Below are 25868 nucleotides of genomic sequence, written 5' to 3'. Positions count from 1 at the left end.
ACTTTTCAATGGTGCTGCAAGCACTGGTGGATCACAAGGGACGTTTCACCAACATCAACATGGGATGGCCGGGAAGGGTTCATGACGCTCGCGTCTTCAGGAACACTACTCTGTTTAAACGGTTGCAGCAAGGGATTTACTTTCCAGACCAGAAAATAACCGTTGGGGATATTGAAATGCCAATAGTTATCCTTGGGGACCCAGCCTACCCCTTAATGCCATGGCTCATGAAGCCATACACAGGCAGCCTGGACAGTAGTCAGGAGCTGTTCAGTTACAGGCTGAGCAAGTGCAGAATGGTGGTAGAATGTGCATTTGGACATTTAAAAGGTCACTGGCGTACGTTACTGACTCGCTCAGACCTCAGCCAAACCAATATTCCCATTGTTATTGCTGCTTGCTGTGTGCTCCACAATCTCTGTGAGAGTAAGGGGGAGACCTTTATGGTGGGGTGGGAGGCTGAGGCAAATCGCCTGGCCACTGATTACGCGCAGCCAGACACCAGGGCGATTAGAAGAGCACACCAGGAAGTGCTGCGCATCAGAGAAGCTTTGAAAACCAGTTTCATGACTGGCCAGGCTATGTTGTGAAAGTTCTGTTTGTTTCTCCTTGATGAAAACCCGCCCCCTTGATTGACTGACTCGTTCCCTGTAAGCAAACCACCCTCCCCCCCCTTCGATCACAGCTTGCTTTCAAAGGAAATAAAGTCACTATCGTTTAAAAATCATGTATTCTTTATTAACTGATTATAAACATAGGGAGAGAACTGACAAGGTAGCCTGGGTGGAGTTCGGGAGGAGGATAGGAGGGAAGGAAAAGGCCACTTCAAAAGTTCAAAATAATGACCGCCTTTTGCTTGGGCTGTCCACTGGGGTGGAGTGGGCGGGTGCATGGAGCCGCCTCCCCCCCCCCCCCCCCCCGCGTTCTTACACATCTGGGTGAGGAGGCTATGGAACATGGTGAGGGGGGAGGGTGGTTATACAGGGGCTGCAGCGGCATTCTGTGATCCTGCTGCCATTCCTGAAGCTCCACCAGACGCCGGAGCATGTCCGTTTGATCACGCAGTAGCCCCAGCATTGCATCCTCCCTCCTGTGATCTTCCTGCCGTCACCTCTGATCTTCCTGCCGCCACCTCTCATCTCGAGTGTCCCTCCTGTCCTCACGTTCACTGGCATCTTTCCTGTACTTTGATACCGTGTCCTTCCACTCATTCAGATGAGCTCTTTCATCGTGGGTCGATTGCGTGATTTCCGAGAACATTTAGTCTTGCGTGCGTTTTTTTTCGCCGCCTTATCTGAGATAGCCTTTGGGACGGAGGAGGGAGGCTTGAAAAATTTGCAGCTGCGGGAGGGAGGGAAAAAAGGGAGAGAAGTATTTAAAAAGATACATTTTACAGAACAATGCTTATACTGTTTCACGGTGAACAACACTATTCACATTACATAGCACATGTGATTTCGGTAAAAGGTCGCATTTTGCATTTTTTAATATTGAGTGCCTGCGGCTTTGGTGTTAGAGATCACAGACTCGGGGCCGGGCAGCAGAATTCGGCTTGCATGCAGCCATGGTAAGCCATTGTCTTTCGGCTTCTGCAACCTTCGTTAAAGCAGCGCCCTCCTTTCCCATACCAAGCAAAGCCCGTTGAGTGCTGCGGTTTTCCTTTTAACGTGCAGCAGCAGAACCCAAACTAAACCCCCCCGCCCCAACCCATCCAATTCTCTGGGATGATTGCTTTACCCCTCCCCCAACCGTGTGGCTGGTATCCGGGAAGATCCCTGCTAGCCAAACGCGAAAAGCTCAGCGCCAATGCCCCCCCCCCTCCCCACCGCTTGGCTAACTGCAGGGAAGAATTTCTTTTCAGCCACAGGCAAACGGCCACCTCTGTCCCCTTAATTAATTAAATTCCCATATTTCAACCAGGTTACCATGAATGATATCACTTTCCTGAGGATTACACAGCGAGATAAAGAACGGATGTTGCTTGAATACCAGCAAACGCCGGGACCATACGCTGCCAGGCTTTGTCATGCAATGATACCAGATTACTTGCTACTAGCATGGTCAAGTGTCCTACCATGGAGGACGGAATAAGGCTTCACTGCCCTGAAACCTTCTGGAAAGGCTTTTGGAGTACCTCCAGGAGAACTTCATGGAGATGGCCCTGGAGGATTTCCGCTCCATCCCCAGACACATTAACAGACTTTTCCAGTAGCTGTACTGACCGCGAATGCATCCCAAGTCCTCAGGGCAAATTAATCATTAAAAAACACTTTTGTTTTTAAACCATGTTTTATATTTACAAAGGTACACTCACCAGAGGTCCCTTCCATGGCCTCATTGTCTGGGATAATGCCTTGGGAGGGTACTTCAGTCAGGCTGAGAAAAAGATCCTGGCTGTTGGGGAGCAGGGAGTGCTGTGTGCTCTCCGCAAGCTCGTCCTCCTCCTCCTCCTCATCTTCCCCGTCTGCAGAATCCTCAGGCATGGCTGAGATTATCCCCTCCTCGGAATCCACGGTCAGAGGTGGGGTAGTGGTGGTGGCCCCCCTAGAATTGCATGCAGCTCAGCGTAGAAGCGGCATGTCTGCAGCTCTGACCCGGACCTTCCGTTTGCTTCTTTGGTTTTCTGGTAGGCTTGTCTGAGCTCCTTAACTTTCACGCGGCACTGTAGTGAGTCCCTATTGTGGCCTCTCTCCATCATGCCCTTGGAGATTTTTTCAAATGTTTTGGCATTTCGTCTATTGGAACATAGTTCTGCTAGCACGGAATCCTCTCCCCACATAGCGATTAGATCCAGTACCTCCCGTACGGTCCATGCTGGTGCTCTTTTTCGAGTCTCGGACTGCATGGTTACCTGTGCTGATGAGCTCTGCGTGGTCACCTGTGCTCTCCATGCTGGGCAAACAGGAAATGAAATTCAAAAGTTCGCGCGGCTTTTCCTGTCTACCTGGCCAGTGTATCTGAGTTCAGATTGCTGTCCACAGCGGTCACAATGGTGCACTGTGGGATAGCTCCCGGAGGCCAATACCATCGAATTGCGGCCACACTAACCCTAATTCGAAATGACAATATCGAGTTCGGCCCTACTCCCCTCGTCGGGGAGGAGTACAGAAATTGATTTTAAGAGCCCTTTATGTCGAAGTAAATGGCTTCGTTGTGTGGACGGGTGCAGAGTTAATTCGAGTTAACGCTGCTAAATTCGAACTAAACTCATAGTGTAGACCAGGCCAAAATCTGAGCATGACCTGGAGTCAGAAATAAACGAGTGCCAGAGGAGAATAGAAACAGAAGGAAAACCGCAACAAAGGTTGTAGGATCTCGTCAATATGCCACTCTTCAGTGCTATAGGGAACTTTAGCTTTGACAAACCTTCACAATGGGCAGACTGGAAACAGTATTTTGGAAGATTTCAAATCGCAAAGAAGCTCCACAAAGAAACTGGAGATATACGGGTATCTTTAATTTATGTTATGGGGACGCAAGCAGAGCTTATCTTTAAATCCTTTGTCTTTACTGAAGTCAGTCAAAAGATGACTATGAAAGCGTTCCAGCCATGTTTGAGGCATATTTTATACTTCAGAGAAATGTAGATTATGAAGAGCATGTTTCCACCACACAATTCAAGAACCAAGGGAAAATGCTGAATGATTTATAAGAGCTCTGCATGCATTGGCTGAAAACTGAGTTTGGAACTGAAAAAACATGAAAATATCAGAGACAGGCTGGTTATAGGGTTAATAGATAAAAACCTTTTACAATAGCTACAATTAAAAACAGATTGAACCCTATACACAGCTATACAGATCGCAAAGCAGTCTGAACTAGTCAAACAGCAGAACAAAAGACAGGAGCAACTTGGAAAACCTGAAACTAGCTTAGAAGTTGTAAGCAGACTCTTGAGTGTTAACAGTTATCATAAAACCCCTGAAGCAAGGAGAGAGATCTCTCAGGCTACGAGGAACAAATTCCAGCCTACATGCACAAGTGTGGAAAAAGTAATATCCCATGAGATGATGCATGTTGTGCCAGAGCACATGATGTAATAAATGCACAAAATATGGAAATTTGTAGCTGTTTTCTGCACCAAAGCAGTCAGGGAATTGACCTATGTTACAGACAATCAAGGACCATTGTTTCTGGGATCTATGACAACCCTTCTGGAGAGTGAAACTGGATATTTGTGGAAAGGCTGTTGGCTTTAAAATTGTCTCAGGTGCTAACCTCACAGTCATCTCAAAAGGGACTTACAATTACCTTCAGCTCCTTCTGGAGCTGATATCTCCTAAAACAGCTCTGGAGATGTTCTGAACTGAATGTTGGTTCACCGCAGCAGCAACTTACAAAAACAAAAGCTGTGCATTCAGAGTGCATGTGATCAAAAGACCACAGGCCAACAGCCTTCTTAGGTGCAATGTGGCTAATGAGAAAGGTGGAAGAGCTTGATGGAATATTTGGTGATAGTGGACTTTTGAAAGGAGATCCCATACAAATAAAATTGAGACAATGTTGAACCATATAGTGTGTATATTACACCTTGCAGGATTCTTATCCCATTACTTCGTAAAGGGGAAACTGAATTAAAGACAATGGAGTGAATTGACATAATTGAGAAAATCTCTGTGCCAACATATATCCTCCCAACACTGGATGACTGCCTCCCCAAAGTGAAAGAAGCTACAGTATTCTTTAGGCGCTGGATACCTCAAGCAGATTCTGGTAAATTCCTTTAGCCAAAGAAAATGCGAAACTGACTACATTTTCACAACCTTTGGGAGCTTTTGCTTTCAAAGATTACCTTTCAGGATCACCAGTGCACCCGAAAATTTCCAAAGAAAGATGACAGAACTGTTAACGAACACAAATGGAGTTGTAGTTTCATGGATGATATTTTGATATGTGTCTTGGATGGAAGAACTCAACAAAGTTCTACGCCTAATCGTTCACTCTGGACTGAAGCTAAACAAGGAAGTGTGTGTTTTCTGCCTACCCCAAATCAAGGTTTTGGGACAGACAAACAAAGGTGGAATCAGTCCTAGCCCTTAGAAAGTAAAAGCAATTTGAGCATTGAATGCACCAACGAAAGTACAAGAACTGAGATGTGTATTGGGGATGTTAAATTATCTTGGTCGATACCTTTTCACAGTGATATGGAATGAACTGGTAAAGTCCAACACATCTTGGCTATGGTTGCTTAATCAAGCAATTGCTTTAAAAAAGGTAAAAGAAATGATCTCAGCAGCTTCAGTTCTCAAGTACTATGATGTGAAGAAATCCACGGTGGTCAGTACATATGCAAGCAGCTATGGCCTAGGTGATGTACTGTTGCAACAACATGGCTCTGAGTGGAAACCAATTGCATTTTGCTCTCACACACTCACAGATGCAGAAAAACAATATGCACAGATTGAAAAGGAGTGCCTGGCAAGTGTATGGGCATGTGAGAACTTTCAAAAATATCTGTGTGGGTTGTATTTGTTTACACTGATAACGGACCATAAACTGCTTGTATCAGTGGAAAAGACCCAGATTAAGCACCACTGAGATGGCAATGTCTGTTGATAAGGTTAATGCGAATTAATCCAATTGCTAAATATGTTCTGGGAAAAATCTGGTAGTAGCAGACGCTTTGTCACAGAGCCCAGCATCGTACTCAACTACTCGTGAGCTTGAAGATGACTTAAAGACATACACGGATGCTGTGGACACATACAGACTGGTGTAAGAAAAAAGACCTATATCAGCTACAGAAAGCAACCTTGATAGACATGCAACATGAACTTGACACCATGCAAGGCACTACATTTAGCCGTACGGAGTGGAAATCCATCAACCTCATGAAGAAACGTGCACAAGTACAGACAGATATCCTCTTCCTTTCCAAATGCAAACGGATGGACATCGTACCAAATGGACTGAAGGTGAAAAATCCATTGCTATCTACATACTTCACAGACCACAATGAGAGATTATGCCATACACTATCAAAGAAACTGAGGAACCACCTGATCAGCATCCTATACAGCAAACAGGAAAACATCAAAAAAGAGCTCTCCAACCTGGAGACTTCCATAAACAACCAACCTTCCACAGAAACGGACTTTACTAAAATAAGACAGGAGATCTATATTACACACTTCACCTCTCTACAAAGGAAAAAGGACTGTAAGCTGTCTAAAATCCTACCTGCCACATGGGGCCACAACAGTGCTACCCCTAACTCACCCAGCAATATCATCAGTTTATCGAGTTACACATTCAACCCGGCAGAAGAGTCTGTCCTATCTCGGGGACTCTCTTTTTTGCCCCACCACCCCCACGAACATGATACAGTTCTGCGGTGATCTGGAAGCCTACTTTTGCCATCTCAGACTCAAAGAATTCTTTCAAGATAACACTGAACAGCGCACTGATACACAGATACAACCCCCCCCCCCACTAACAGCACAAGAAGAACTACTCCACATGGACTCCTCCTGAGGGTCGAAATGACAGTCTGGACTTATACATAGAAGGCATCCGCCGACGTGCACAGGCAGAAATTCTGGAAAAACAACTTCGCTTGCCTCATAACCTAAGTCGTGCAGAACGCAATGCCATCCACAGCCTCAGAAACAACCCTGACATTATAATCAAAGAGGCTGATAAAGGAGGTGCTGTTGTCATCATGAACAGATCTGACTACCAAAAGGAGGCTGCCAGGCAACTCTCCAATACCAAATTCTACAGGCCACTTTCCTCAGATCCCACTGAGGAATATACTAAGAAACTGCACCATCTACTCAGGACACTCCCTACACTAACATAGGAACAAATCAACATAGCCTTAGAGCCCCAACCGGGGTTATTCTATCTACTACCCAAGATCCACAAACCTGGAAACCCTGGATGCCCCATCATCTCTGGAATTGGAATTCTCATTGAAGGACTGTCTGGACACGTGGACTCTCTACTCAGACCCTACACAACCAGCACTCCCAGCTATCTCCGTGACACCACTGATTTCCTGAGAAAACTACAATGCATTGGTCATCTTCCAGAAAACACCATCCTAGCCACCATGGATATGGAGGCTCTCTACACAAACATCCCACACACAGATGGAATACAAGCTGTCAGGAACAGTATCCCTGATGATGCCACAGCACAACTGGTTGCTGAGCTCTGAAACTTTATCCTCACGCACAATTATTTCAAATTTGGTGACAATATATACCTCCAGACCAGTGGCACCGCTATGGGCACCCGCATGGCCCCACAATATGCCAACATTTTTATGGCTGACCTGGAACAACGCTTCCTCAGCTCTCGTCCACTCATGCCCCTTCTCTACCTACGTTACATTGATGACATCATCATCTGGACCCATGGGAAGGAGACTCTGAAGAATTCCGCCATGATTTCAACAGCTTCCACCCCACCATCAACCTCCGCCTGGACCAATCTGCACAGGAGGTCCACTTCCTAGACACCACGGTACGAATAAGTGACGGTTACATTAACATCACCCTATACCGAAAACCAACTGACCGCTATGCCTACCTTCATGCCTCCAGCTTCCATCCCGGACACACCACACGATCCATCGTCTACAGCCAAGCGCTGAGGTATAACCGCATTTGCTCCAACCCCTCAGACAGAGACCAACACCTACGAGATCTTCACCAAGCATTCTCAAAACTACAATACCCGCACGAGGAAATAAGGAAACAAATCAACAGAGCCAGATGTGTACCCAGAAGCCTCCTGCTGCAAGACAAGCCCAAGAAAGAAACCAACAGAACTCCACTGGCCATCACCTACAGTACTCAGCTAAAACCTCTCCAACGCATCATCCGTGATCTACAACCCATCCTGGACAACGACCCCTCGCTTTCACAGGCCTTGGGAGGCAGGTCAGTCCTCGCCCACAGACAACCCGCCAACCTTAAGCATATTCTCCCCAACAACCACACACCACACCATAGTAACTCTAACTCAGGAACCAATCTATGCAACAAACCTCGATGCCAGCTCTGCCCACATATTTACACCAGCGACACCATCACAGGACCTAACCAGATCAGTCACAACATCATCAGTTCATTCACCTGCATGTCCACCAATGTAATATACGCCATCATGTGCCAGCAACGCCCCTCGGCTATGTACATCGGCCAAACTGGACAATCCCTACGTAAAAGGATTAATGGACACAAGTCAGATATTAGGAATGGCAATATACAAAAACCTATAGGAGAACACTTCAACCTCCCTGGACACACAATAGCAAATGTAAAGGTAGCCATCCTGCAGCAAAAAAAAATTCAGGACCAGACTCCAAAGAGAAACTGCTGAACTTCAGTTAATTTGCAAATTTGACATCATCAGCTCAGGATTAAACAAAGACTGTGAATAGCTAGCCACCTACAAAAGCAGTTTCTCCTCCCTTGGTTTTCACACCTCAACTGCTAGAAGAGGGAGGGCCTCATCCTCCCTGATTGATCTGACCTCGTTATCTCCAGACTGATTCTTGCCTGCATATTTATACCTGCCTCTGGAAATTTCCACCACATGCGTCTGACGAAGTGGATATTCACCCACAAAAGCTTATGCTCCAATACGTCTGTTAGTCTATAAAGTGCCACAGGACTCTTTGTTGCTTTTTACAGATCCAGACTAACACGGCTACCCCTCTGATACTTGATATGCAACATGAAGAAGTTCCAAGTTACACTAGGACTGGCTGGCACAAGTATTGAAAGGACACTAAGAAAGTGACAAGAGGCTACTTTATGGTACATGGACAATTAAGTGAGTCAAATGGACTCATGATCAAAAGGTGATTGCATTATAATTGCAAATGAAATGAGAGGAGAAATCCTAAACCTAATCCATGAAGGACATTAAGGGTTAACTAAATGCTGTGAACGGGCCAATCAATCCGTGTGGTGGCCGGGCATCAGCAAGGACATAAACTATAAAATATCTTCACATGAAAGTTGCAGAACTAACAAACCAACACAACACAAAGAATCTTTTTATTAAGAACACCTCTACCAGACAGACCTTGGAAGAGACTAGCTGCAGATTTATGCAAATTTAGAGGACATCGTTATCTGGTTGTAGTGTACTATTTTCCCAGATATAAAGATAAATATACTTGAAAGACTTAACATGTTGCAGTGTTATCAAGCAACCGAAGTGCACTTTTGCTCACTTCGGTAATCCAGAACAGCTAGTGATGGACAGACCACAATTTGCAGCAGAATTTAAGAAATCACGAATGAAATACCATTTTACCCAGATTACCCACAAGTGAATGGAGAGGTTGAGAGAGCTGTACAGACAGCTAAGAAAATCGTACAGCAGGAAGATCCATTCCTTCTTCTTCTGAGTTTACAGATCAACATCAATTGTGGCTACTGGATATAGTCCAGCACAACTCCTGATGGGAAGACTACTCAGAACTACTGTTCCAGCTCTGGAAAATCATCTATCTACAAAGTGGCTTGACATGAAGATAGTAGCCAGACTGGTTGAAAAAGAACTTATGTACACTTTTATAGCAGATATCACTTAGAGAGCTGCCAGATCTGGAACCTGGTGCCCATGTTCATGTCAAAGTGGATGGAGAAAAAGGGTGGACAACTGGAGCTGTCATAAAGAAAAAGAAGTCAGCTCCCAGATCATAGGTGATCGAGACTGAGAGCGGAGAGTTCAGCAGAAACTGTCGACATCTATGGTTTGTTCCTCAGAAAGAACAAACTCCACAGATGGCAAATGCAGAAGAAGACGATTCCAAATCGACCACAATCTGTTGTTGCAACTAATGGACAGCCAGATGACTGAGTTGTTACACGTTTGGGTTGTGTAATTAGAAAACCAGTATGATTCAGAGACACTTAACAGACTGATACATACTGAACTTCAAAGGTATCTTGATAGTGTAAGTTTTGTGAATGGTAGGAATGTAGAACTTAAAGGGGAAGATCTAATGGAATGCTAAATCATATTATATTGTTCAGCCACTAGCAGGCACTGTTTAAATACCATTGTTAAACTAACCTCAGCCCCACTAGCAGTGCATTAAGTGATCTTCTTATGAGCACATCTGGAGAGTATCTTGCTCTGTAGTTAGTCTATATCTGCTACAAGAGCATGGCAAGAACAGAAATCCCTGAGCATCTATCTCCCCACCTTATTTATAGTTCTTTCCTTGCCAGGTGGTGAATTTTCCTTCCCTTAGAATTTTTGTTCCTAAAGTTAATTCAGAATGTCACATGAATGTACTTATTATTTTACTGAGAACTGTTTACTTAGTAACAAAGGAAATTTCTTTCTCTTAATGTGAAAAGAGCTCTGAAGTTGTATCTCTTTCATTCATGCAACATTTGGAAGTCCAAAGAACTCCTTGTTTTGAAGGCTGCCGTAGAGGAAAGACACTAGCATTATATTCTGTTGTCCTATGAAGCAAAGAAGCTTAAATCCTAAACTTGTAAAGTGTCTTTCTTGTGGTTGTGAGGATGACTTTCAATTATGCTACAACATGACAGTGCTGCAGTATTTAGGTCCACTTTACCATAGCATACAGGTCTGGGTTGAGGTGTCTTATCTCTGTTTTACATTTGTTGCCACCTAATTCTCAGCATATTCTGGGGAGATATTCTGATCTTTCACCGTATGGAGAGGTCCAGTGGTTAGGGGGCTTGCCTGGGACTTGGGAGACCCAAACTCAATAGTCTGCTATTTCTACCTATGGCCTGTGCTATACAGGAGGTCAGATCAGATTATCACAGTGGTCCTTTCTGTCCTTAGAATCTGTTTGTCTGGTTGGTGCTCCCCTGTAGGTATCCCCTCTGGGATACCAATGCTTGCTATGTAACTGCCTACACACTGTACAGTGGATGATAGAGGTAATTATTTTGGTTTGTAGTCCTCACTCCTCCTCTTCCTTCTCTTGCTTGGAGATTATATTTTCTCTTTGTTCTGCGAGATGATGTTAAATCCTGTTTTTCTGATAGGTGGAGTGATAATACTATGTGAAAATGCTATATCTGCATATGATAGAAGACTACAACAAACAATTACCAAAGAATAATGTTCTCTTAGTGCATTTTCTTTAGGATGGTCTGCAACCAGGCCTAGCTACTTCCACTCTAAGGGGTCAGATGTCTTCTCTCAACCCCATTTTTTTAGTTATGCCAAACTACGGCATAGCTTCACATACTGATCAAAAGTTTCAGGAAATTACTATCTTCAAATCTGCCATCTGGAAGCTTGAGGACTAGCCTCCTTTAGGCTCTACCACAGGAATCTGTTGAATTTTGATTCAATCCTGTGGTATTTCCTTTTTGTGAAGGGACCATTTTTTAGTAACAATTCAACCAGATGGGTATCCAAACTGTTGTCACATGCCACCGATGTGGTGCTCTGCTCTATTCTATGTTGATAATGGTCGGCTGTGTGCGTGTGTTCTCTCTGTGTGCTGCCCTGGCTCTGCAGATCACTGGCACAGCAGACCCCGAGAGAACCCCCAGTGACCACAGACTCCGATAAGGTATGAAGGCACACGGCAAGGTTTGTCAAACGAAGCACAGAAATAGTTTCCAGCAGACTCTACAGGACATACTACGAATATGTGCCCCCTGACAATGGACACAGCTCAGTCAGTGGCGGGACACTCCACTGCCCTCTAGGCCAGACAAAGACCCTGCCCCAGGGATGTATTCTTATACACAGGTACAAACAAGTCACACATCACTCCTGACGTATTGAGGTGCAACCCCTCTATGTAGCAAGATACAGTCCCTCTACGCAGTAAGGTGCCGCCTCTCACCTTGTACATGTTGGTTCGAACAAAACAACTCTATGCATCAAATTACCCTTTTGCCCCTGTCTTTAGGATGGGTCAAACTGTTCCTTGTTATGTGTGTGGAATGTGCAAGTATCGGAGTGTTCTGGTACCTTTTAGGTATGTGTATTTTTGCAAGATCTCCCCTTTCCTTGCCAGCTTCTGTGAACAGGGTCTGCCTCTGGCTCACAGTTTAACTTTGCTTTATGTTACTAAAGCCTTGACCATTACTTTAGTTCAGGCCTCAGGCCTCTGATACAAGGGTTTGTTTCAGGGCCTCATCTTACTACATGAACTAGTAGACCTCTCTATGGAAAGAGCTGTACTGTATCTTCCTTTTAGATTATGGACTTTTGCAGAGTTTATCCCAAAGTGTCGCACATTCTTCCACAGAAATCTGAATATGATACCTTGCTATTGCCCTTCCCCAAATGTGAGAGAAAGTATGTCACGAGTTAGACACATACAGAACCTTATATCTGGAAATCCAATTTCCTTTTTGTAGCACCTCTTTTGAGAAGCAGAGGAAAAAAAGGCACATAAAGATACTATTTTCTGATGGATATGAAACTGTATATTAGAGTCATATAAAGCACAAGGTCTTTGAGCCCATTAGAACAGGGGTTCTCAACCTTTTTCTTTCTGAGGCCCCTCCAACATGGCTCCGTGGCCCACATGTACCACAATAATTGTTTTTCTCCATATAAAAGCTATGGCTGGCATTAAGGGGTAGGAAGCAGGGCAATTGCCCGGGGGTCCACACCATAAGGGGCACCGCAAAACTAAGTTTCTCAGGCTTCAGCCCAGATGCTAGAGCTCAGGCCCCCAGGCTGCAGTCCTGTATGGTGGGGCTTCAGTTTTCTGCCCTGGGCCCTAGTGAGTCTAACACCAGCCATGCTTGGTGGACCCCCTGAAACCTGCTCATGGCCTCCCAGGGGGCCCTGGGGCCCTGGTTGAGAACCATGGCACTAGAACATATTTACTTAGATCAGTGTCTGTGACATTGAGACAAGCTTTTGAGCTACACTGATTTTTGTAAATAGTTATTGTCTGAGGTATTAGATAACTAATCACTGCAGCTTTTAAAAATCAGTGATATCTATGTATTAATGTGCTGCATTTGTATTGAATTACCCATTGTTTTTTATTAAATGAAGGGAAAATTAAACATCTAATTGACTGTGCTTTTGCCTGCAGGGTACACATTTGGCTAGGCAATCCAATGAACTGGTGTTTGTTTGAATGTGCTGTCTTTTTATTTGAGTGTGCGGGCATTCGTTTGCACAGTCTATTCTAATAGGTATAAACATGAAGATGGGTCTCCAGTACTTGCATTTTACTAGAGATGGATATTATTTCTTTGTTTATGTAAGCATTTCCCAGCGGTGGAGTGTGAAGGACTAGCCAGAGCGGTGAATGGAGCTGCCAACAGGCCTTTTAGTTGTTCTTAAGTCACAACTTTTTTTTTTATTTTTTTTTTTAAAGTTAGGGCCTATCACAACAAGTAAATGCTATCAGATAGGAGAAAATACCTTCAGAATGTGTCCTGAGTGTAAATGATGCAGCGATGTTGGGCTGAGTTTGCAGAGAGCCTGAAACAATAACACTGAGATATGACCTGCCCCATTAATTTCAGTGGATTCTAACTCCGATGCCAAAGTGATGCTTCAGATCAGCATTTCCCAGAGATCCTAACTGCAGGGACGTAAAATGAATGCTGTCTCAGTTATAAGCATAGTATTGCTACTATAAACCACAGGAGGGGCTCTAACTTGGAAGGAATTGGTACTATGTATATTGTTGCACATGGAAACATTTCTTGGTACATCAAGAGGATACCACATGAGATGGACTTTGTTAGGGGGCTTATTCCTTCACCCTCTCACTTCCCTGGTCCTTCTCGCATGAACAGAGAGCAACAATACCCGAAATCCAAAGGCGCAAACAATTGGATGTTTATTGGGGTGAACTTCCAGCAAGCATGATTCAAGTTTCCTTCCTCAGTGTCCCCCTTCCCAGCTCTGACACCACAGAGCCATCCCTGTTCCCATTCCCTGATCCCATTCCCCCCTTAGCAAAACATGATTCCAATTCCCCCACCCCCATTCCTTGTTCCCATTCCCCCCTCCTACTTCCTGATTGACTGCAGACTATATAGTAAAACTTGAGTTCTGCTTAGCTATACCTTAACCAATCATTTTACTGAAATTTAACTAATCAGTCCTAACATACTGTAACATGGTTATTTAACCAATTATATGCCACCACCTTAATTGGTTTATACTCAACAAAATTAATTATACAGCAGACAGAAACAATCACAGAACCAGACAGAGATTATACAGACAAACAATAGGGAAGTGGAGACTACAGTGATGGAACAATACAGAAATGAGGATTTCACATCCCAGCTATTGATAAGTGAGTTCTTGCCAGACAGGATGCTATCAAACTAAGTTTCCTTTTACATCTTCTAGGCTCTTCCCTGTCTCTGGAGGTGATAGGAATACAATCTTGTCCTGATATTCCTAACAGCCCAATAGCACCTTATTTCAATGTGACTAGTTTGGAATGTGAGGATGTGACCGTTCACTTCTCAGATTATGGCTGCCTCTGCTGCTTAGCCAAAGGCCTTACTTAGCCTAAGAGCAGAGCCTCAGACTGTCCCTTACACCGGCAGACAGTGATTTTGATTCTTTCTTTTATACCTCTATAACTAGCTAAGTGATAAGAATACACCTAAATTCTTAAAGTATAGGCCTTTATAGACAGGCCTGAATATCTATATCCTAACAGACTTGGCACAGTAAGGCTGCTTCTGCCAGTTTAAGGCAAAAGAACCTCTCTGCAATTCTTTCTCTCTTCTTAAGAGGGACTCCTCTTGCTGAATTGAAAAATCATTGTGCCAGCTGAACCTTGAGAGTGCCAATGCGTCTGGCACTTTAATGGGCACTTACCCCTTGCACGTCTCGGCTGCAATTGAGAAGGTTTAGAGATGCCAAGGCTTTCTGTTCTTTAAGGGGTAGTTCATCCTAGTGAATCTGGAGGATACTACATATAGAGGAGCCTTGAAAATGTTATGTTTAAGTGTATTAAACCCTTTTCCTTAGTATATTATTGGTAGGTCTGGGGTGAGTGTCTCCTCTTTTACCCGAAAGACCTGTGATTGGAAATGGAAGAAGCATTTGGTGTGCTGAGCTCAGGCTCTTGTGGATCTCTTTAAATACCTCATAAGGGGCCTACATTGCTTGTCCAGTTGAACGCAATCCAAAGGCAGATTCTACTCCATTGTAAAAGGACAAAATGGTCAACGTGGACAAGTGTCTCTGCAGCCCTTTGTTCCCAAGTACGCCTGCTGTTGGACATTTTTTGAAATCCCAGTTAGGTTTCATGGGATACCCTACTTTGGACAGAGCTGGTGAATGCTACTTTCCAACTAATAACCGTCTGTGCACTCAGGTTCTTGTAAATGGCATACCGTTTCCTGGTGGCAGTCTCTTCAACCTGAAGAGCAAGCAGTGCTTCAGACTGGTGGAAGAATCATTTTTTCAGATTCCTTTCCAAGGTGGCAGTGGAATTCCTCCATAATGACTCTCATCAATATTACACCAATGCCCACATGCTCATCCTGGGGAGGTTCTTTTCACACACTTGTTGACAACTCCAAGGGGTTGTACTTTAAGTGGACTAAAGGCTTTAACGCCCACCCATGCTTTGTTTCTTTTAACACATTTTGCTTGGGCAATGATGTCCCGAGGGGATCCATGTCTTAATGACTGACTACATGTTTTAATACTGGATGGCTCGCAGTTAAGTCATGTCAGGACGTGTATGATACAAGGCAGGGCAACTTCTGCTGCTTGTCTCGGCGATGTTTCAATCATGGTCCTCCAATGTGAAGCAGCCTTGTATATGCCATACTGTTGGCAAAGCTCTGTTCCTTAGGGCTTGTCTACGCTACGATGTTGTCGACAAAACTTTTGTCTTTCACGGGTACTTAAAAAAGCCTCCCCCTTCCCCGCGAAAGACAAGTTTTGCCAACACAAGTGGCAGTGTGAACGCGCTCTCCTGCCGACAAAGCTAACGCCACTCGCGGGGCTGGAAGTATTTTGTCAGCAAACGTGCTGACAAAATACTGACAGAGAGCATTCACACCCGCTGACCTTTTAGCGACAAGGCTGTGTTGACACAGCCTTGTCACTAAAAGCTGCGTAGTGTAGACCAGCCCTTAGATTCATCTACTGTGAAGAAGAGTTATTATGTTGTTCTGCAGAACCTGCCTTGAAGTAAGGAGTGCTGTCCCGCACGCTCCAATCTTTGTGCTTAAGTATGTCCTATATATGTAATTGGCCAAAAATTTGGAGAGGTCTTTTGTCTGGATGTTCCTTAAGCCTCATGATTTTGGCTTGCCCATGGGTTGGAGGGCCTGGGGCTAAGCCAGTCCTGATTACAGGACATACCACACCTGGGTTGGATCAGATGATCCCAGGGTAAAAGGCAGCAGGAAGCTGCAGTGAGGGAACTGCAGCGTGAAGTTGCAGGGAAAGAGGGTCTTCAGTCATGGTCCCTCAGGATGGGACAGTTCCTTAGGAACCAAGGGCTAAGCACAGCTTAAACCTGGGTGGAAGATTGTTCATGTTTATTTGAGAACTTTGTTAATTTAATGAAAAACCCAACCCCCTAAGAAGGGCTGTGATTGAAAGAGACTGGAGTTTGTTGAAGGAGCCCTGGTGAAGGGGAAAACAGGAGTAGAACACAGCAGAGGTTTTCCTATCCACCAGGGGCACCCAGGTGGTGGCCAGCCCTTTTGTGGGGAGGTATTTTACTTCCTCCTTCAAAAACCACAAATAAATACAAACTTTTTGTTACATGCAGTGTTGACCTTGTGCCAGTCAGTGTTTATCGTTATACTCTTCACTGTGGGACATCCGTTGAGCTAGTCACTCTCCAGGACTGAGAGTCCTTCACAGATGGTCTTTTTAGAAAGAAGATAACCTACTTACTTTGGGATTCTACTTCTCTGAAGCCACTCTCACAGAGTGGCCAGAAGCCACTCTCACAGAGCCCCCCCAAAGGCTTGGGGATGTGAGTGATGGGGTTTACCTGTCCGTTACTTGCTCTGGAATAATCTTTTTTATATATATATATATATATATATATATATATATATATAGAGTCATTCACAAACATTTTAAAATGGAATTAGAGATCTAGAGGAGTTCTTGCTTCCCACTCTTGAAAGGAAATTATAGTGTGTTCTGGGTCCTCTGAGTGTAGAGTGTCTTCAGTAGGGCAGAGCCCGTGAGTCAGCCTGTAGGTGTCTGAGTTTAAAATATCTTGAGAAAGGGGCGGGGGGGAGTTTTCTGCATGACTCTTAGAAGACCCAGGAGAGCAAAGCTAGGTAAGCGGATGTGATTCTGCTTCTCTTAAAATAAGGCAAATCCCCCTTTCCTTAGTTCTGCACCCTGAACTGTAAGAAATTGCTGTGGTGGCTCAGCATGAGCGAGGTGAGGAACTATGGAGATTGCCAACAAGGTGGAAAGAATTGTAGTTCCTAGTCCTTTACCGGCATTAACTAACTATGGTATAAGGGGTTCATGGCATAAGGGGGGGAAGGGATGGGGGAAAGGCCAGACTGTGGGAGAACACACTACATTGAGTGCATAGACACATGAGGGGTCTATGACCCTGAAAAAATTCCTACAAGGAAGCCTTTCAACTCCCTCCCAACAAATGACAAAATTCTCATTATTGGGTGTGGAGGTGTTAGAAGAAAAATAGACGCAATTTAATTCTTTTAAAGATGAGAATTATATCTGAGTTCTCTTGGCTATCAGTCCGATTCACTTCAACTAGAGTCAGTAGCCAAAAAAAAATCCAAAAAACCCTAAAGGATTCCTTAATTTGTGAACTGTTCCTTTGGCCCTGCATTTTAAATCCTGGGTTCCATTAGATTAGCTGGATGAAAATTAAGTCTACCAAATTTAAATGTTTAACAAGAGTTTCTCCCTTATGTACTACAATTTTTTTTTAAGTGAAGGTTTTGGTATGCTGAAAACTGTGTTCAAATTACAAGCTATCCCTTTCAGATTTTTAAGGGGCTTCCTGGTCCTGCTTGCAGGCTAGGGGGCTCTGTAGAGAAGTGTGTGATCTGGGCATGAAGCAGTCAGTCTGCAAAGAGCCAGCCTAGAGCAAGGTGGGGTGAGTTGTGCTGCTCTGCCATAGGAAGCTGTCTGCTCTGTGTGTGTCTGGTTTTGGCTCTTGTGTGTTGGGGTTCTTGATTCTAAGAAATAACATTGACTTTATGTTGCAACATTCCAGAAAGAGTATTTTATTTTTTAATCTAACTTCTCTGTGTGCCCACTGTGAATGTAACAGTGGTGTAGTGTCTTTTTTTTGTTTTTTGTTAAAGGAACGATCCATATTGGTAAAAATTCCATTGTCCGACTTTCTCAGTTGTGATCATACTCTCCTTATTTACATTCTGATTTTTCTTGTAGGGATTTCCTTCCACGAGGATCTGGAATTGTAACAAGGCGACCATTGGTTCTACAGCTTGTCACTGCCAAAACAGGTATTTTACCTGATGTATATCCCTCTTATAGAGTTCAGCATCAAAGTATTTTTACTTGAATGTTTTTTTTAAGTGTTATAAACCTGTCAGTGTGAGGGTTTACACCAGTCTTTTGAGTTGTAAACAGACTATTCAAAGTAGAGTTTGCCATGGGGAAGAAAGGTCCCAACACTGCAAACACTTACACACGTGCATGGTCCCATTGAGTTCATTGTCCCATCTGGGTCATAGTCTGTAATAATTTTGGGTAAACTTTAGAGCGTGCCATATTTTCAAGTAGCTATTGGTTGCTTTTAATGGCTAAACGTGAAAAGTAGAAAAAAAAAGTATATTATGTACTAGTTATTTTAGAGAAAAAGAATTACCTTTAAATGTTAGATTAGATATGTTTGTTCTCAGTAACCCGTAAAATTAGGTTTAACAAAATAACACATAACCAAAATGGACATACAGGGACTTCAGTTTTGCTCTCCAGGGCAGTCAGTGGTGGTTGCAAACAGCCTGTTTCCTCCAGTAACTTTTCCATGTCATGAGTTGTGGAAATTTCTGGAGAAGGGCAAAGTTGGCAGTAATAGAAGTTCCTGAATCAAAAAAATTATCTGACCAAAAATTATACTCTATCTTGGACACAATATTGTGTATGCAAAACTGAATGTATTTGTCAGCATTCGTTAACTTATGCTTATCTAAATGGACTTTCATCTGCTATTGTGCTGTCCAATCTCCCACTGTGTTCAAAGCCATCTGGTACTTCTCATAATCCCACTGGTTTTTAATAGCCAAAACATAGTGTGTTCAGTAATCTTCACTAGCTTGGTCTTGACTTAAGCCTTAAATTGCTAAAATATGGTAAATAAAAACAAACACTACATTAAAAGAGTGTTCAGGTGGCAAAGGCAAGCACTCAGAAGTTAAGAAATGCCAGAATTAAAGTTGTTGGTGCAACCTTAATTTAGTTCGCTTGTGTGAGTGCATTATTACAGAGTCTTGAATTACTTGATCAGATACTACCTTTCCACAGGATCCCTGCCTCATTCAGTGAATGGGTTATTATTCAAAATTTCTTTTTATCTTCCTTGTTCATTGTGTAGTCTGTGCTGAGTGTTATTTATTATTAAGTTCCTCAGTGGTGTGCTTCATAAACGTTAATGAGTTTATCTGCACAACACCATTGGGATATTGGGTGATTTTATTATCCACGTTTTACAGAAAGGAAAAAGGTAAACAAATACAATTGTGCAACTGTATCATCCCTACCATGATCCTCAGCAAAGTATGAGCCATGAATGTTCAGCTCTGCAGCAGACTTCTACCACTTGTGCTATAGGACAACCAGCTACAGTAGCTGGTATCTGAAAAGGGGTGGAGGGAATGGGCCGTGTGCAGGGTGCTTGGGTGGAGGACAGCCCAGCATGCCCTAGAGAAAAATTGAGGGATCCCCTGTGCCCCCTAGCCAATCCTTCATATTCCCTGGGGGGGGCATGCCCCTGTCTTTTGGGAAATGCTGGCCTATTTATTAATTTTTCATTGTTATACAATAAGACTTTGCTCCTTTTTCGCTTGTGGGTTTTTTTTTTTTTTTTAAAGAAACTTCAAGTAAATTGGATCCCCTGGGTCACCTTTATCTATTGCCCCAATTTAAAAAATAAAGAACCCACAGTTGTTGTAGGTTAGAGAAGCACAATTTTCTCTGACAGGAGCTGTGCAGGTTTGATCTTATCAAGTTTATACTTACCTGACTGTTGGGAAATCTAATTAAAGATAGACTAGTACAACAGTTTCCCCAGTACTATGAAGAGAGACTCCAACCTGTAGTCCTAGGATCTTTCCTGGCTCCTTTTCTATTAAAGTGGAATAAGTTTAAAAAAAAAAAAAAAACCTACAATGGGGTGGTGCCATGGTTCTTGGGATACCCAGGACTGAGAGTCCCCTTGTTACCCCCTGCAGCCCCTCAGAGGCTTGGTTGTGTTTAACTGGGTGTTAGTTCCCTTACACCACCAGTCTGTTAGCCACTCAAGCAGTCTGCAAGCCCTTACTTTGTCTTGCAGGTTAACAATAGGTGCATCCCAGTCCTGACCCCCTTCAAAGCATCCCCTGTAGTGTCTAGCCCCTTATTCACTGAACACTCAGAGAAATACCACATCTGCTGTCCCCAAGGGAATAGTGTACACACCAGCTTGTATGATTCAACTCAGGATCCTCACTTAGCTTAATACCAGAGCATTGAGGTATATTTACAGTGAAAACCACAATAAGTTGATTGTCAAAGATTCAAGAGACAGTGAGTAAGGATAACTGAAACAGGTTAGATATAAAACAAAATCATAACATGCTTTCTAGAGGCTAAACTTAATTTAACAGGCTAACCTTCTGTCTAAAGGCGTTTATCTTACCCACCGAGTCCTTTGCAGTGTTTTCAACCCAGGTTGGTTGAGATTCTGTTTTCATGAATATAAACATGCTGTCCGTTTTCTTCCTAGGTGCAGAATGGTGGGATGTCTTTGTTCCCCATTTATATAGTCCAGCCAATGTTTCAAGCCTATTGCAAGATAAGGTTCTCTTCCTTCATTGTGTGCTCTTTCTGTTGACTTCATAGCTCTCTGACTCTGTATGCAAATGTGCCATTGTGAGCCTGGCTTTCATTTAAGACCTCACATGAGATTCTTTGATGAACCAGAATGTACATACTGGTTCTAGTGTCAGGATATTCTTGTAACCCCCTTGGCAGCTGGGTCACAGGTGAGGGACACCTTTCTTAATATTGTCAAGGGGAAGGAGACTATATGTGTGAGTATAAGAGGGTATTAGCAACTCATTTTGATTTGTGAAGTTGGGGGGCTTCTCAGGTGTTGAGGGGTTGGTAGATGGCGCTAAGGGCTAGGGATGGGATTGGACTGGGGGCAGATGGCAAAAGAGGTTGAGGGTTTGGCAGCTCAGGTGTTGTTGCACACTAGAGCTGCTTGCAAACTTTGGCAACTGGGGACATGTTGTGGAAGGGTACAGGAGGATTTGGCCACTGAGGGGTGTCCTAGACATTGGTATAGGATGGTCTGGCATTTGTATGGGAAGGGATGGATCTTGTGTGTCGGCTTGAAAGGCAGTGGGCTAGGTGTTTAAAATGAAATACTTCAATAATGTAGAGATATAGCTGGTGGAAGACTTACTTTTAAGTGGGTTTTTCTGTGCTTCCTCTTTTAAAAGCAGTCTTGGCAATTACCTGGATATAGTGTAGTGATCCATTGTGGTCTTGCTGTTTAGTCAGATTGATAATTTTATGGTGGGAACAGAGGTTAGTTTAAGTATTGCTCATATATCACATCTTATGCCCCTAGTACTCCCATAGCTATATAAATCCTGTATTCTCTTACAGCCTCAGGCATGAAGAAAAAGCCTTTCATTAAACATTGTGAGTGACATGAGAGCTCTTAAGCAGCTGGCATTTTCTCTTGACCAAGTCTGATGATGTCAGCAATATCTGGGGGTGTTTTGTCAGGAGAAGTAAAAATCTGGATGTCTTGGGTGATCTTACAATTGAAAGGAAAGTTCTGCTAGAATTGTTCTGATTTATGAGACTCGTATCAGGGCTGCCCAGCTGGTTTTGAACTGTAGTTGCAAACAAAGTGGGCTGCATTTGTAAATATATTCTATACTACACCAGCTTCTCCAAAAAAACGACAGTCTTGTAAATGTCCAGAGACTCATCAAATGCTCTGTGCTGGCCACGAGAGAGATTTAATATTCATTGCATGTACAGCATATGGACTCTTGAGAGACTATAGATAAAGTCAAACACATTACTCTCAAGCCAAGTCAACAGCTCATGTTTTAAGTGAAGTGCTTTGCCTTTTTCGAGCAGAGTGATGGAATATGTGACACTTTAAAAACGTTGCTTAAAAGTTGTACCAAATGGACATGCACAGCCTTTGTTCTGTGGTCAGCACAACCTATTCTTTATTTAGCTTTGGTTACCATTATTCTTAATGAAAATACTACATTATGAATGCATGGTGAACAATGCTTTTGTGTCCTATCTCTTTGGAAGCTGTTAGTGAGTGAAAACAAATACAGGTGTCCTCATAGTACTATGAGTTATATTTAGTGGTGAATGGACTTATTTTGGTATGTATTATGGTGGCCACCATTATTACAGGCTTCTTTGAGCATTGCCTGAACTGATCCCTACACTGGGTGATGTGTGCACTTCAGCGCACAAGCTCAGAAGTTTCTGGGTAAATGTCCATTGGGGTGTGTGTACATCCTATTTGTTTCCTTGAAGTACAGGGACAGTTTTCTGACTGCCACATACATTGAGCGGAAACTTGGTGGTTTTGTGTTGCTACCCCTGTTCGTCCATTACAGAAACCTTTGTCTCTTCGAGACTTCTGCTCCCAGATGCAGTGATGGCTCTTCAGAGCCTAGAAAGACAAGGTGCAAATGGAACCATGAGAATATCTGACACTGTGACTGACCCAGGGCCAGGACAGCTCTGGCATTGGGCAGTTCCTGAATATCAGGAATGTTTTCTGTGCCAGGGACCCTTGGGAGCTTAGCTTTCAGGTGTGTCAGGGCTGAGTGCCTTGGCATTGGGTCTGTTGTTTTAATTTCCTTCATTGCTGTGTACCATGTTGTTGGGTTCTGTAGTGTCAGGAGGAAGTCTTCTATGCCAGATGCTTCAGCATCACCTGTTTGGGTACTTATGGTCTTGGATGTAGGGTTGGTTACTAACTTTTCCAGTTCCTCCTTTACCACCTTTCTGCCTATTCTTCTATGGTTCTGGTCAGCTCAAAACAGATGGGGCATTATCTTTTTCACAGGACAGGTCCTTGTGTTTTGGTCCAAGCAATGGTGTGCTATCCAGGGCCTGGTCTCCTATTGCTTTTGCCAATGCTCTGCTCCAGTACTTTTTTAGAAGCATCTATTAGACCACACACATTGGTTTATAATGACCACAGATGGCAGTCTTTGGGTAGTTTAGGGTGCTGAATGATCTAGAATGTTCCTATGAAATGGTCTTCTCTAGAGCATATAATAAACACAAATGTGTTAGAACTCAGGGCTGTGAGTAGGATGCTTTTAGCTTTCAGAAGCTGTTAGACCGAGAACTTCATGTTTCTTCAGGGCAGACAATACAGCGGTGGTGGCTTATCCTAACCCCTCAGAATATGTATCTGTGGGATGAATCCAAACCCCTGTTTCTCTATGTAAAGAGAAACCTTGCTGTGGAGGTCAGCCATCTTGCAGGGAAATATGTTTGCCTAGCAGTTGGTCTGTTGGGTGAAAGAAGCCCCCTTCTTGCAGGGGTTCTCAAACTGTGGGTCGGGACCCCAAAAATGGGGTCACCAAGGCTGGTGTTAGACGTGCTGGGGCCCAGGGCCAAAGCCCGAGCACCGCCGCCCGGGTCTGAAACAGAAGCCCAAGCCCCACTGCCCAGGACTGAAGCCGAAGCCTGAGGGCTTCAGCCCTGGGCAGGGGGACTAAGGTTACATGCCCCCAACCCGGGGCAGAAGCCCTGGGGCAGCTTTGGCCTCCCTGCCTGGGGCAGTGGAGCTTGGGCTTTGGTCCTCCTTCCTGGGGTCGTGTAGTCATTTTTGTTGTCAGATGGAGGTCACGGTGCAATGAAGCTTGAGGACCACTGTTCTAGATTATGGTTTTCAGATGTGGAGAGTTACTCTCCTTAAACCTGACTTTGTCTGCTTTTAATGCCAAACTGCCCTGGTATTTCAGCAGCTACCATAACCCTCATATGATGACCTTGATCTCGTAGAATGCCTGTCTCATGTACTTTTCTATTCCTGGTCTCCTTCCAGGAGGAGATATAGATTCTCTTTTCCTTTGCTTGTGCTCTTAAAGAGCCTCTTCCCTTCTCTATCCTTAGGAATTAAGTCTCAACACTTAGCATGATCTCAGGTTAAGATCATGGGGGCACCCTTTTGGTTTAGTGGTCTGCTGTTCCCCCCCACCCCATAGCTGCATATCTGGAGTCCCATTTTAGGCCCATCATTTACATATAGATGTAAGCAGGGGAATGGTCCCGCTATTGTGGGGAACTTTCCTGGCTTCTGCACTACCCCTGTGAAGTGGGCTAGCGAAAGGATCCGAGTCCTCGCTCCCACTTCCTTTACCCAGAGGCCTCCCTGCCCTTGAGGACTCCCCTTCCACTCTCCTGTCTGGCAGACTCCTCGTAAACCCCGACAAGGCTGGGCCCCGGATTCCTGGGGGGCTTGACCCCCAACCCTGCTGTGGTCACCTAGGACAGGGGCTAGGGTGTCCCCACTCCGGGGTACTCTCTCTCTGCACTGGGCACCTCCTTGACCCACTGATCATTTCATACAATTTAAAGCAAATACAAGTTGTTTAATTAACAATTACTCTTAAAAAAGAATAAGGAAAAATGGGAAAGGTTAAAGGAAAACCCATCACCCTGCTCTGTGGCAGGGAACATCACAAGCAGTGTCTCTGGAACGTCAGGGCAGTTCACAGTCTGTTCCTTGTAGGTCCCAGGCCTCCTTCTCAGGCCCTGGCTGTGCTGCAGAGACGCTGCGGGTTGGACACTTGCTCTGGCGGTGGCCACACGCTCTCAGGCTCTAGGTGGCAGGACCCTTCTTCCCAGTGTCGCCCCTGCCCAGTTGGGGTTATGATCCCCCTCCAAGTCTGGCCTGCAAGGCCTCTTGGCTGAGGCGTCTCCCTATGCTGGGCCCACTGCCCAGGGTCCCCCTCACTCTCCCAAGCTGCTCACCGCACCCGGCTCCGGACTGCTCCAGCCCCAGCTCCACTCTGCCTCAGCACAGCTGCTGCTGCTGCTCTGCCTTCAGCTCCCTGGGCTGCTTCTCTGGCCTCTCTGGCTCTGGTTGCTACAGCTCTGCCCCCAGGACAGGTCTGCTCTGCAGGCTGCTTCTGTGACTCTGCTCCCAGCTCTGACCTGCTTCCTGGCTGCTTGTCTGGCCCCTCCGGCTCTGGTTGCTGCAGCTCTCCTCCCAGGGCAGCTCTGCTCTCTCTGGGCTGTGCTCTGGCTTTTGGGGCTGCAGCTCTGCTCCCAGCAACTTAGCTCGGGCCCCTGCTCTCTCCTTAGCTCGGCCCCACTCTGTCTGACCCAGGCAATTCCAGCTCACACGGAGGATGGGACCCCCCTGGCCTCCTGATTCTCTGATTGACAGGGCGGGCAGGCTAATCAGGCTGATCTGGAGCATTGGCCTCTCCCCATTGTTCCTGGGGACTGTCAGTCTCAGGCTCCTGATTTGCCATCGATCCTTCGCCTTTTAGTGCTGGGAGCTAGCCAACCAAAACACCCCCACTGAATGTTAGTAAGGGGGCAACAGTCCCCTTACATAGGGTTACCATATTTAAAAAATAAAAAAAGAGGACACTCCACGGGCCCTGGCCCCGCCGCTTTCCCACCCCTTCCCCGCCCCAACTCCGCCCATTCCCCAAAGTCTCCGCCCTAACTCCCCCTCCTCCCTCCCAGCCACG

At 44.7% G+C, this 25868-nt stretch overlaps 1 protein-coding gene across 1 annotated transcript in view; it reads left to right on the top strand.

The window, feature by feature from the left end:
• Positions 1 to 25868, top strand: part of LOC112107414 (dynamin-3) — a 316224-nt gene that overhangs the window by 26998 nt on the left and 263358 nt on the right. The window contains exon 2 of the mRNA XM_026655330.1: positions 18328 to 18401. Coding sequence (XP_026511115.1) covers positions 18328 to 18401 — 74 coding nt within the window. The remainder of the gene's footprint in view (positions 1 to 18327; positions 18402 to 25868) is intronic.

Source organism: Terrapene carolina, unplaced genomic scaffold (assembly GCF_002925995.2).
Source record: "Terrapene carolina triunguis isolate 2854851 unplaced genomic scaffold, T_m_triunguis-2.0 Scaffold210, whole genome shotgun sequence".
Taxonomy (NCBI): Eukaryota; Metazoa; Chordata; order Testudines; family Emydidae; genus Terrapene; species Terrapene triunguis.
The sequence above is the reverse complement of the archived record's forward strand: the minus strand, read 5'-3'. Positions and strand labels throughout refer to the sequence as shown.